The sequence below is a fragment of the Vombatus ursinus genome, unplaced genomic scaffold (assembly GCF_900497805.2).
Source record: "Vombatus ursinus unplaced genomic scaffold, bare-nosed wombat genome assembly UNPS02015175.1, whole genome shotgun sequence".
NCBI lineage: Eukaryota > Metazoa > Chordata > Mammalia > Diprotodontia > Vombatidae > Vombatus > Vombatus ursinus.
This window is the reverse complement of record NW_020954953.1, coordinates 23542705-23557139: the sequence shown is the minus strand read 5'-3', so window position 1 is coordinate 23557139 and position 14435 is coordinate 23542705. Positions and strand designations below refer to the sequence as shown.

Here is a 14435-nt window from a genome sequence, read left to right as displayed (position 1 = left end):
AGCAAACTATCAACAACCATATGAAATTACAAGCAATAAACGAAATACAAATTAAAACTATTAGAAAAAAGGAAAATGAGAAATTCTGGAGGACCTTGAGAAAAGCAACGCAATGCATTATTGGTGGAGCTGTGAACTAGTCCAGTCATTCTGGAAGGTGACCTGGAAGGAGCTCACAAACTCACTTAATTATGTAAACTCAGACTTAGTAATACCACTACTAGGCCTATACTGAAGAGATCTGAGAATCTAAAAGGACTCATTATGTAAAAATATTCATAGTAGCAAAAGGTGCCCGTACTGTAGAAAAGAATGGGAAACTTAAGGAGGAGACCATCATTTGAAGAAAGGCTGAAAATAAAATATTATTGTTTTATACATAGGAAATGATAAGGTTTCAGGGAAACCTTGGAAACCTGGGAAGGGAATAATTTAAATATGAGAAACAAAGAGGTATGTAGGAGATATGTGGCATCCAGGGAGAAAAAGGAATGGGTTTTTACAGGAGAGCAAGATGTTCTCCAGACAGATTTTCATATTCTGTATGAACTGATACAGAGTAATTTGCATAGAACCAAATGAACAATTTATACTATGATTACAACACTAAAAAGAAAAACAAAGACTTAACAACTTTGATCAATGCAATGGCCAGCTACCAGATAATGGAGAAGCATGCACCATACTTCCTGACAAGGTTTAGAGTAAAGCATACATTTTGGGGCACGAATGCATGGATTTGTTTTGTTCAAATGTGATCGTTTGATACAAAGAAGGGTATTTTTATTTCTTTTATTGGGGAGGGAGATGACAAAAAAAAAAAGAGGAAGAAAACAGTGTCAATGAACCATTTAAAAAATGCATAGAAGAGAAAAGAAGGAAGTTCAGAGGGAGAAAGAGATGAGCAAGGCAATTCTGGAATGGAACTACATGAATTTATCATATACGATTACTCTTTCCCCATTACAGTTTTGATATATCGCAGTTGGGATTAATTAAACGGGAAATTTTGGGGAGTTTTATGGAAGCTGCAGACAACACGTGAAGACCAACAGATTACAAAGAAAAAGTTGAGAAATTCAGAAATGCACAAAACATGTATAGTATTTTACTTAACCCTGACCTATGACCAAATACTTAACCCAAATTTTACAATAAGATATTGTAAACACCCCATAAAAGAAAAAGAAAAAATTCAGACTTCTCTAGTACGAAGGGAGGACCAAAAAATTTTATGCAGATTTTCCAGATAGTGGGGGGCACCATGCTCCTAACCCCCATAGATGTGGAAGTGATAACTGTACTTTATGTGCAACTATTAATATTTCTTATTTCAATACAAAAACAACTCTAGAAAGAGACAAAGAACCACTAGTTGCTTCTTAACAACCTACTCCCTGCCCATACTCACTCCTTCCCCCCACAACCAACATGAAGACTTTCCTTTCATTTAGATATAACTAGGAACATTGGAGAGTTCTGGAAAACACACAGTAATTTAATTTCTGTGAAATTAAAAATCTAAAATAAAATTAAGGTTCTACTTTACACAAAAATAAAAACAAAATGCAAGCATGAAACTTCTCCGTATATAACATCACATATTGCTTTGGAATAACAAGTTCAAACACCTGTATAAACCACTTGGAAATAATTTAATTATGGCAATTAGGAAGATTTTACTTCATTCGTTCCTCAATTATATCTAGTCTTTTATCTATTCTCATTGAAATACATACATGGTACACAGCACTAATCTCTTGGTAAATAATAGCATTTACTCTCTTCTGAGATACCATAAAGGAGAAGAATTTTCGATTAAAACTAGTCAACTCATTATCTATATTAAATATTTGTTTCTAAGCTTTCCTGTTCATTATTTTTAAAGAATATTTTACAAGGCTCAATCATTATTTTCCAAATAAAGATGAATGGGAGGAACAACCCCAACTATTTGGCTATAGAGGGTGGTGGATTTGCATAGATAAGAGAATGGATCTTTTATTCTAGTAATTACAGTGGGGAACGGATCTAAAAAAAAATACTTGGCACATCTATCAGCACAGTTAAACCAAGATGGATCAAATATAAACAGTAAGTTTTGACATTTAGAAAGTAAATATGCAAAACATTATTTGCTTCTCCTTTCTCCCCCTTACCAATTTTGTTTCCTCTTTGCCATTTGAAGGTCACCTTCCGTAAACCAACGTGCATGACATTATCATAGGATTTGGGGGTGTCACAAACTTGACCAATGATATTCTTCCTCCTCATTTCTCGATAACGCTTTTCTTCAAACAATCGAACTGACTTCTGAACAGCTTCTATGGGTCCTTGTTTAGAAGCAGTATCTGGGGAGAAAACCTCAAATCCATTAGAGTTCCAGACTCCTAATATACACATAGATAGACCGGTATAACACTGCAAGTCCATTTCTAACAAAAAATTTTAAAGGAGTTTTATATATAGGATTCCATATAAGCTGTTGTAACAACACCTGAAATGCAAGTTCAGACTAAAGACACAAAGGCATTGTAATCAGCCTAAAAGGATGATTTAACTAGTTCAACACTACACTGTCTTTACCCACTGATCCTACTGCTGGTCAGCACTACTGGAAGGCCTATAATCATGCTCACTGAGTCTATTACACATGAGGCACTCACTGCGGCAAGGTGATTCTTTACTCCTCTCTAACTGATTCTATGATACCCCACAGTGGCTGTCCCAAACTTCCTTGTCTCTCCTCAAGCCTGCCTCTATACGCTCTTCCCCCAACCTCTTAGCTAAGATCATGTCATATTTTACTGCAACTGTCAATTAAGCCTTTAAGAATTTATCAGGGGCCAACTGTGTGTCTTGCATTGCGCTTGGCAACGTGGATACAAGTACACAAAATAATAAAATTCCTACCTGTTAAGGATAAAGCTTTTCCTTCTAATGGGGGAGACAAGTACATATTAAAAACACATACAGCATAACACAAATGGGATAAATACAAATTTATACAAAACAGTTTGATAGAAGGTGGTTTGGGAGGGAGGCCACTTGAAAATGGAGATAACGAAAAGCTTGAAGCAGAAGATGGTGCTTGAACTACACCTTAAAAGAAAGTGTGGACTCTCGGAGCCAAAGGACAGGAGACACATCATAGGCACGTAAAGCCAATGCCAAGGTATAGAGACATGAGATGGAGTGTACTGTGAGAAGAACAGAGAGAAGGACAGTTTGATGAGATAGTTGAGTATATAGGAAGAGAAGGAAGTCAAACAGGGCCCTGTTGTGAGGGGTTTTAAAAACTAACCAAGCAAGTTTACACTTGACCCTAGAGGCAATGAAAACCACTGAAGCTGGTTCACTAAGGGAATCACATGGCCAGAGCAGGAGCTTACTCTGGCAGCCATGCCAGCCAGTCAACCAGCATTTATGAAAAGTTCCGTGTGCCATTACGTTGGAATAGAAAGAAAGGAGCTCACAGTCTAAGGAAGGAAACAACATGCAAACAACTGGAGTCAAACAAGATATATATACAAATTGCTTTATTTTTTAAGTTAAATACTAAACTCTGTACAGCAAGTTGTCTTTTTGTGTAGTCTGAGGTTTCTATGCCACCCAGCATTGACCCTTTTCCACCACGAAGCTGAACAGAGCCATAAGATTGTCGAGCCTGACCAAAAGATATTCCATGTATCTCAGAGGGAATCAGTGATTGAAAGACAAAACCTTGTACTACATTTAAATCTTCCAATGGGAATTATCATATACATACTAGGAATTTTAAAAGGAAAAACTAGTTTTCTATAATAACAGCCACCTTAATAAGGAGACATCTTAGGTCATATGTATGTATGGCCTCTGCTTAAAGATGATTGTTAAACTCATGGAAACTGAGGTTACTAAGAAAGTCTAGTTCAGAACCTTTGGGGAATAGCTACAGTTAAGGGGTGTGATATAGGTAATGAGTGAACAAAAAAAGATGGAGGAAAATTGGATAGATAGGCAAGTAGAGAACCAAGAGAGAAGAGTATCATGAAAACTCAGAAGTGTACTAACATGGTCAGAAGTGTCGAATGCAGTAATCAGATAGAAAAGGACAAAGATTAAGAGAAGACCATTATATCTGGCAATGAAGAGAAAGCAGTTACAATTGAATAATGATGCTAGAAGCCATAATGCAAAAGGCTGAAGTATGAGCGAGGGGAAGTGTAGGTAGGAAATTTAGACAACTTTTTTGAAGGAGTGTGGCTAGGAAAGGAAGGAGCAATAAAGAACATTAATTTATTAATTTCAAGGGATGGTACACTGGTGAATGGTACAGTTCAGAACAGAGGATACTTAGGAATGTCTGGAGGCAAAAGGGAAGGAACCATTCGATAGGGAGATGTTAAAGACATGAATAAGGATGCAATCTAATGAAGGAAACTGGATGGGATCGAGAGCACATGTGGAGAAACAGGACTTAGCAAGAAGAGTCACCTTTTTGTCAGTGACCTGGGGAAAGGAGAAAATGGGAAGTGATGTCAAGGAATTTTGAAATGGCTTCCAGCCCAATATCCACAAGCCATCACTGAGGGGAGAAATCATCGCAGACAAGAGGCCCACTTTCTTCATCAGCAACAACCAGACAGACGCAGGAGCCCTGAAGTGGCAGCACCCCTCAGACCACCAGTCCTGCCTCCAATTCAACCCTCATTTGGGGAAGTAACTCCCTATCTGGCCAATGGTTCCGGATAGTTCTGGAGGAGAAAGTGAGGCTGGTGACCTTGCACAGCCCTCTCTCACTTAAATTAAAGTCAATTGCAGAAGAAACAGAAGGCCAATGTGGTCTGAGCTGCCTGAATAGGGACCCAGCTGGTCGTCCCCTCTCCCTTTTCTTCTCTCTGGGATTTACTGGCTAGATTTCTTTGTCAAACAGCAAGCTTTAAGCCCAATTCACTCTGGAGCTCATAGATTGGACAATAATAGGTCCCTGCCCAAGAACCACTTAATGGTTATTTTTTGGGTCCTCCTGGCTCAGAGTGAATGTAAATAGTAACTTTCTCTTTTGGCCAGCAACCGTGAGGGTCTTCCCCTCCCAGTTTGATTTTTTTTTTTTAATTAAAGAGGCCATCCCTTGACTCACTTCTTAAAGAGGCCTATTCACTGAATGGGCATTACCTCACTCAAAGTGAGAACCTGAAAAGACCTTAGCTTAAAAGGGTCAGGGTCTCCCATTGCATCCTGGACCATCTCCAGTCATCCTGATGAATATCTGGCCACTGGACCCAGATGGCTCTGGAGGAGAAAGTGAGGATGGTAACCTTGCACAGCCCTCCCTCACTCAAATCAAAGTCAATTGCAAGTCATGTCATCATCTCCCTGATGTCATGGTCCTCTTCAAAAATGAAGGACAAACACAACAACAGGAGGCAGCATATACTAAAGCAAGTTAAACCACCACCACCTTCCTTCAGAACCTTATGGAGAGAGTCCAAGACCCTGAAACCAAAAACCTTAAGAATGGCAAAGCCACAGGCTTAAAGCCCTCAGCAATCATCTTGGCAAGCAACCCTTGTAGAGATGCAGCCTAGAACTGCTCCTCTAGTTGCTACAGCCACCAATACCAAAGACCCAGAAAAGAAAGTTCTTGCCACCAAAGTTATTTGTTGAAATGGTCAACTTTTTTTTTTCCTAGTTAGGCAATGGGGTTAAGTGACTCGCCCAGGGTCACACAGCTAGTAAGTGTTATGTGTCTGAGGCCAGATTTGAACTCAGGTCCTCCTGAATCCAGGGTCGGTGCTCCATCCACTGTGCCACCTAGCTGCCCCCTGAAATGTTCAATTTCAAAAAAGACATTTTATCTGCCTGGTCTGCCATCATCCCCTAAGGACCATGGGGATGTTCCATTTTACTCTGAGATAAAACCTTTTATAGTGTTGTCTCCTCCATTAGAACGTGAGCTTCTTGAGAGCAGGGACTATCTCACTTTAATGGGTGTATGCCCAGGGCTTGGCACAGTGCTTGGCACACAGTAAGGATAATAAATAAATGAATGAATGAATGAATATAAATATTTCATTCATTCAAATGATTTTTTTTTTTCAATAAACAAGATTCAAGGTTATTAACTGGGAGGAAGGGAAGAATGGAGATGCTTAATGTTTAGAATACTTTCAGTGGGGGAGGAATAAGACATGGGATCAATTAGGGAGATATAAAAGGGCTGCTGTGCTACAGTGAGGATCCAGCTGATGGTAGATAACATGAATTTGTAATGTACTCAAGTCAGCAGTACTGAATGACTTCTAGTTTCATTTAGCTGCTTGTGAAAGCAGATGAAGTAGATAGTGAGAATTATCCAAGGCTGAGATGGAACCAAAGAAGAGTGATATGACAAAGGGCAAAGGATTCAAGAACTGAGGGTAATACAGAGTTGCAATGGCTAATTACTGGGATGGAGAACCCTCCTTACTACCTTACATAAATCAAAAACTACATCTCAACAGATCTAGTTATTTTCCTCCAAACATATTGCAGGGTATATTCTTGTCTCTGTGCTTTGCTTATGCTATTCCTTTACCCCTAAGGCCTGATGGTCCTTAATTTTCTATTTAGAATCTTTCTGATACTTTGGCAATTATTTTGTAATTACAAAATGCCTGATAGACAGCCCCACCTGGATGTTTCATTAGTTTCTCAACATGTCCAAAGTAGAACTCCCTATCTTCCCACACAAACCATCTCCAAAACTTCTTATTTTTCATGGATACCACCACCCTCTCAGCCATCCAGATTCACAACCTCAGAGTCACCTCTGACTCTTGTTTTTCCTCACTTAAGTCCCACATGATGTTTATTCTATCTCTACAACATCTCTCAGCTCACTTTCTAGACCCTCCAACAGGACTGTCATGCCAGCTCAGGCCCTGATCTCTGCTCAGTCTACAGTAACAGCTTTAGTTTATTCCTGAAAACTCTAGCCAACACTGATCTCTGCTGCCTCTGTATCTTTCCTTTGCCCCAACACACTATGCATATTTCTCATCCCTGTGCCCCACACCCCAACTATAAGTGACATGCGGATAGCCGTTATCACTGTTTATCTTTGTTTCCTTAATATCTAGCATAGCACAGTAGGTTGTGAAATGTTTAATCAATGTTTAATTTTTTTTTATCTAGGCAGAAGGGTTAAGTGACTTGCCCAGGGTCACACAGCTAGTAAGTGTGAAGTGTCTGAGGCTGGATTTGAACTTGGGTCCTCCTGAATCCAGGGCCAGTGCTCTATCCACTGAGCCTAGCTGCCTGTTTAATTTTTTGATTGCATTTCCACTTATCTAAGTTTTATTCTTTTTTCAAGGTCCACTGACTCCAATGAAATCATCCCCTAATACTATATCCTTTGACAATCATTCCATCTCTTGAACTCCTTACTGCCTTTTAAAATGTCATCTGGCTGATATATAAAAAGATAATGAGAGAGTCAATATGTGTCCTGTGTCATCATCTATACTGGATGCTTGAGAGTAGGAATGAGGGGCAGCTAGGTAGCACAGTGAACAAAGCACCAGCCCTGGATTCAGGAGGACCCGAGTTCAAATCCGACCTCAGACACTTGACACTTACTAGCTGTATGACCCTGGGCAAGTTATTTAACCCCAGTTGGCTAGTCAAAAACAAAAACAAACAACAAACAAACGAACAAACAAACAAATGAGAATAGGAATTAAAAACAGTTTATATTTCTTCTTGTCCCTTAGAGTAGCTGATACAATATACTGAGTCTACTGAACATTCTAAAAATTTGTTGATCACTTTTTACAGTTAATGAAGGAAATGAGCAAAAATCCTATCCCTTGTATTGAATTCTGTAGTCATTTTACTTAGAGGGAAGGTCTAACATGATATAATAATCAAAAGCATCAGACTGTATCCTAAAAATTAGTGCTTGTTTAAAAGGTCTTTTTAAAAAATTTTTTATTATGGCTAAAAAAGATCTGAATTACACGTGTAAAAAGTTCAGAAGCCAAAGCACACTTTAGTTCAATCACTTTTTCTCACACTTAAAGATTATGATATGGGAATCTGAAATGCAATATTCCTTCTTACCTTTATTTTGGCTTATCAGAGTCCGAAGCTCCCAACTTCTCCGTGTTGGCCCACTTGAATCTCCTTTTGGATATGAAGGTTCTGAAAGAAATAATTTTGACTTGAATTCCAATGTATGATTAATTATTAAAATATAGCAGTACTATCATAACAGTAATTTTGGAACCTTGAACGGCAATGGTTAATGGACATTACTTCTCCAAATTGGTTCTTAGCTTTGAGTAAATTTGACTTAAGAATGATAAAATCCTCTCTAAAATCAATACTAGAAAAAGTCATCAAACTAATGAATTGTCAGTAGGTTATAGAATTAGAAGTACCACAAACACAAAACTATAGTTAGCACTATCATACAAACCATAAAGCACAAGAGTTCAAAATCAAATCCACCTTTGGACTCTGACCAAGACTGGTTACTTCTTAAGTCTCCAGTAATGTTGACCAGTATTTCACATATAACCTGGCTTTAAATTTTGGCCTTTCTTTGGATAACTTTATAGTAGAGTTTTAATATATTACCAAAGATCTAGATAATGTCACTTTAACTTTTTAAAATTATAACAAAAACTCAGTAATTGAAATAACAGACTACAAAAAGTGTGTTTATAAAATATGCATATAATCAGTAAAAACAATCTTATACACTTTTATTCTTAGAAAAATAGCACTTCTTATTGCTTAATCTTCTCAATTTCCCCTGCACTGATAACTACCCTCTCCAGTCACCTTTTATTAGGAGGTAACAAGAAATGGAACATTGAAATGGACTACCGGAATTGAAAATAGTGTTACAAATACTTGAATACTCACCTTCTCGCTCCTCAGTGGGGCTTGAATGTCGACTCAAGGATCTGAATTGCAATTCAGCAGCTATGGAGGCCAAACGATCATTTTCTGGAACACTGGACCCCCTGTTTCAACATTTTAAACATTGAGCTAGATTAGTTCAGGAGTACTTACACTTAAATAAAGTCTGAGAAACTTTTATGAAAATGTTAATTCCACCTGAAATGAAGAGAACCAAATAACCTTATCTGAAACTGTCCATTTCTTTTGTGCCACCTAACAATTCTTGATGGAGTCCTCTGTATGATGTGTGTGCGGACATATGCATGTGTGTATGTATGTGTATATGCATATGTATGTGTACACACACACACACACACACAAAACTGTCATTGACTAACTTTAGGAACTCTTCAGAGTCTAAACTCCAGGCATGAAAAGAATACATACAATTGCCTTGATCCCACAAGCTACCATGCCACCCACATTATTTCTGTTAATTTTAGTTAGATTGTCAGTCACAGGAAGATCTAATAGATTTCCTTGTCAGTTGAACCCAGGACAATGAAAGCATACATATGAAAAATATTAAAAATCGTAGCAAAGCAGAAGTGCGAGAGGGCAATCTAATCTATTATTGTTTAGAACAAAATCAACTACTCTTCAAGTGCACAAAGCAACTGCTTCAAGAGAAATTAAATCGATATTTATGAAGATAAATGTTAATATAAGAATTTAAATAAAAAAGAACAAAACAAGACAGACTACATCAGAATCAGATTGTGGTGGCTGTGTTATGCTGATAGAGGAATTTAATGAAGTATGGTAGCATTTGTGCTCTTAGTTCATATAAGCAGGTAGGTTTAAGGGAATGTCAATCTTATCAGTGATTTTCAAAAATTCTGATGCCTCAAATCCTTCTCATTATTTTTCATTTTTCAGATCCCCAACATACAGTACAAATGGCTGATGTACACTTGTGAGCAGACATAAATCAAATATTTCCAAATTCCCTAGATTTTTTTCAAGGGATTGCTATAGTAGTTTTTTTAGAAAATGGGAATAACTCTACTTATGCAACCTACTTTATAGGCTTTTGGAAAGAACTTTACAAAACTGTAAAAGCCATGTAATACTACTGTCATTACTCCATGAAGCCAGGTTGAAACCACTAATATAAAGGAAAAACGCTATCATAAATAGGCCAACATGAGGTCTAGTCCTAAGCAATGCAACTAAATGACCACAAGAAAATTCCTCAGCATCTCTGTTTCATATGATTTCTTATATGCCATCCCCATATACAGGGATGCCACAGGGTCAAATAAAGGAAAATATATAAAAATACTATATAAGATGTTATATAAATATAAATTGTCAAAGAAAAATATTATCACATAAAAGTTTTTTTTTTTTTAACTCAGTGCCTGCCTACCTACTCTGTGTAAGTTTGCCATATGTCTTCATTATAATAGGAAGTCTCTATGGTCAGTGATATATTTAAAAGTGCAAAAGTTTAATATCACATGAATCACATATGTTTGAAATAATGGTTAGAAGAATAGACTTAATGTTTTCAAGTGCTAAATCCATAGAGATAAAATAAATCTCTTTATGACTTAGAATTTTGCTGCATGGAGATTATATCTTAAAACTACTATGTCCAAAAGTAGAAAAGGGATTCAGTCACTGTCACCTACATTATACACATACAAAATATGTATCTATATATCTATATCTACATATATCTATATCTATATCTATATAGATATAGATATAGATATACAAAATATAAAATTATATGCACGACTATCAGGCTATCTTTTTTGGGGGGTTTTTTTATGTTTACCAAAAATCATGAGCTTTTTCAACATATAAGGAGTTAACTCAGATTTTCTACTTCAAAAGAGCTATCATCTAATTTGAGAGAAATAGTAGACTAGGAAAAAGTATACACAAGTTTTAGCATTGCATTTTGGGGAAATGATTTTTACCATATCTTTATTTGTTCCATCATTTATAAAACAGACATTTTATTTTCTTCTATACACTGTACAAAGATGAGAACAAATAAGGAAATAATTTCTGTGAGATGCCTTGAATAACAAAATAAATGGAAAAAATCCCAGAGCTTTTCAAAGTTAACTGTTACCCTTTTTTTAAGTACACAATTTACAATCTGTACCAAATTTTTATTATTTTTTACCTTCAGAAATTTTTGTGATATTTAACTTGAATCAAAAGCTACAAATATGTGTGGCAAAACTGGATGTGAATTTCATAAAGCATATGCTAATTCTTTAGTCCATTTTAAGTTCTGAAGTCATCCACTCTATGCCTTAAAAATATAAAAATATTGAGTCTAGAAGTGGAGGAGTACACAAAAGTTCTTTTCTTCTTTTTTCTCCCAATCAAAATAATTTTGCTACGGCACACATATATCATTGTATTTGTTAGAAGAAAGATTTGCTTCTGAGACACTGAGTTCATTTCCCAACAATGAAGATTTTTAAGCCAAAATTAGATGACGACGCAGGGAAAGGTTGTGACAAAGGGTTGTTCAAAATGTCCTTTCAGATCCTTTCCTTTGCTAAGATTCCCTATCCAGGCCTAAGGATGTGAGTAAATCAACTGCCTGATCAATTATCCTTTTTAGTCTATGTGCATGTGAACATAAGATCTGTAATAAAAATTTGTGATAAAAAATGTGACAAAATAACTCCTAGATATACTTAAAGCTTTATTTTTAAATTTTTTCATTTAAATTTTTTATTTTGATGTGTTTTATTTTTACTTGTTTATTCAGAAGACCTATATATTTTTCTGAAACTTGCTGATTCTGATAACTAAATAAGAAATGCATCCCAACTCAACATAAGCAAGAGAAAAAAATAAACCTACATTTTAATTTTATTTATTTTGTGATTTACTAGCTAGTAGATTCTATTCTTTATCAAAAATTAATTCAAAGGTAAACATATTTTATTTTCTAAGATAAGAAGGTTGAAGGAAACTAATTAATAATCTTTAGAATGAGTCTACAAAAGACATATAGAGAATGAGACTTCAGAACTTAAAATGGACATTAATGTAACATTAAAGTTATCAGCTAAAGAATTTCTCTGAAATCTCCATATTACTCAGCAGGAAACTGAATATTCCAAAGCACTTTCCACTGTGAAAAATATTCTTTCCCCTTTGGTGCTATTTCTAATAGCAGGTAATTTAGTGTATTTTGGTTCACATCAAACCCTGCCAGAAATAAAAGTGGCCATATTACCTAACTATCCTGGTAGAAAAAAAAGAACGGTGCAGCCCCCAGGAACAGGGAGGGTAGAAGTGACCCTCATCCAGAAGTCTAGATCCCACATTTGAGGCAAGTCCTACTTTTAAACACCTTATGTCAACTAGAAGCAGACTGCATCTGGGATGGCAACAGAGATGACACTGGTGGGGTGGAACTACCTGTTATCATTTGTACTGCTGACAGGTTTGGGTGGAGCGGAGTCGCTGCCGGCTGGGGCGGGGCGACTGGCAGCAGCACTGCAGGGGTTCCGCACGTCAGAAGGCACACTCCGAGTGCTGTGATAAGAAGGAAAACTTCAGGAAATACAGTTGGAAAAAAGCCTGGGTGGTCAATTGTTTTTTAATTTGAAATTAAATAAGGTGAGCAAATGAAAAAGTGAATTCAAAATTAAAAAATATATATGATCTCTCTTTGAGATTCAGTTTCTCTAGAAGTGGAGGCTGTCTAAAAAAAAATTTCCTAATTTTTTTTTAATTCACTAAAAGGGTTTAAAACAAACAAACAAAAAAAATCACTGTGCTTCTAAAAGCAGTCCCAAATTGGCAAAATGAAAGCTAGCCTATTTAAAGTTGAAGATCACAACTTAAAAGATGCAGAAATGCCACCACATTCAAGGATCCTATCTTTCATGTGCTGTATTTTCCAACCTCACACTGATCTAGAGGTGTGCCAAAGAACATACGTGGAAATCAGGACCAGAAAAGAGACAAATGCAGTTAAATCTTCCATTTTTAAATCAAAGTTTACTTCCAAATGTTCACTGTGTCAGACAAACTCTAATTTGCTTTCTTAAAGAAAGAAAAAGGAAAGATTGCTGAAAGGCTAGAAAGCACACACAGAGTAGCCATTTCTATACAAGGTGATAGAGCAACACTGCATAAAGGATGAAGAGTTGGGCCTGGAGTCAGTAAGACCTGGATTCAAATCCCACCTCTGATACTTATGAGCTAATCATTTCACCTCTGGGCACCTCAGGCAGCTTTCCTGGACAAAGTCAAAGAAGGTTCGCAATCTTTACTTAGAGTTGCCCACACTGACAAAACCACAGATTCCTTGAGTATTTGCATACAGGCAGATTAATATTATATTATCTTGAAAAAACTCTTGCCTATGCTCAAATTTCAATGCCTTTTGTTATAGCTACACAACGGCAAGTATACCATCAAGAAAATGGAAATAACAGCTTTCTAAAATATATGAAAAAGAACATCAGAAAAAAATACTTAAGATTTCAGAGGCAAGCAGCCAACAGCCTCATGGTTTTTAGCCTGTTATTTAAGGGAGAGTTTGCAATGCGAATGACTGGTGAAGCACCAAATACCTGAATCCGTCAGGCGTTGGGATAATGAGATGTGGGTTAGGAGGGTCACTGTGACATCGGGGCACCTTCACAGGACGGGGGCTGTTCCGATGTATAGCTGCTAGAGTGAAAAAAGACAACAGATGGAAACTCTAAAGGCATTCAAGAGTAAAAGATCAGCCTAATAAGTTAAAAATAATTGTTATTAGAGTGAACAAAATTAAACTACACATATAAACATATGCATCTAGACTTGGGACATGGCTATAGAACCAGAAGAGACATGGGAAGCCATCTGGTTCAATCCCTTTATTTTAAAGATGAGGAAACACCAGGCCCAGGGGAGGCTGTGACTTGCGAAAGTCACATGGATAATGAGATGTGAAGCCAGAGCTGAGATCAGGTCAGAAATAAGCTTTGAAATCAGGGCTTCCTGACTTGAAGTATGTCACTCTACATACGTCACACTGTCTTTCCTAAGTACGCAGCAGGTACTAAAATATTTCCCCATTTCAATTTGCAATGTGTCATAACAATTTTATAAATGGAAAGTTACAACACATTCAAACACTAGATTTCTGTGATGTATCATAGATTTTTGATCTGGAATGAACTTTGTTTTTTAGTTCAACATTTACAGATTTTATACCATTTTACAGATGAGAAAACTGAAGCCTAGAGATTTTCAGGCTTCTCTTAGGTCAGACAGTGAGTTAGTAGTAGTACCTACCCAGCTTATAAGACCACAGATTTGGGCACCTGAAGGGTAACTTTAGAGTGTTACCTAGCCCAGCCTCTTAGTCTTTAAATGAGGAAGCTGAGGCCTACAAAGGTGGAGTAAAATTTTCATTTTTTCCATGTCACAAAAATATGTATGTAGCAGAGTCAAAATTCAAACACAAGAACTTCAATTCCCAACCTAATGCTCACTCCACTATAACGCAGTGCAATGTTCAC

The 14435-nt window shown here is 36.8% G+C and overlaps 1 protein-coding gene across 6 annotated transcripts in view; it reads right to left on the bottom strand.

The window, feature by feature from the left end:
* The window catches only part of LOC114031465 (mitogen-activated protein kinase kinase kinase 4), a 135306-nt gene that overhangs the window by 14528 nt on the left and 106343 nt on the right, over positions 1 to 14435 (bottom strand). For 3 of the 6 annotated variants that reach the window (XM_027846537.1, XM_027846538.1, XM_027846539.1), the window contains 5 exons: positions 13500 to 13599; positions 12337 to 12453; positions 8896 to 8996; positions 8086 to 8166; positions 2160 to 2351 (listed from right to left, as the gene is read on the bottom strand). In XM_027846537.1, coding sequence (XP_027702338.1) covers positions 2160 to 2351; positions 8086 to 8166; positions 8896 to 8996; positions 12337 to 12453; positions 13500 to 13599 — 591 coding nt within the window. The remainder of the gene's footprint in view (positions 1 to 2159; positions 2352 to 8085; positions 8167 to 8895; positions 8997 to 12336; positions 12454 to 13499; positions 13600 to 14435) is intronic. The other 3 variants (XM_027846541.1, XM_027846542.1, XM_027846540.1) reach the window with 3 other exon arrangements.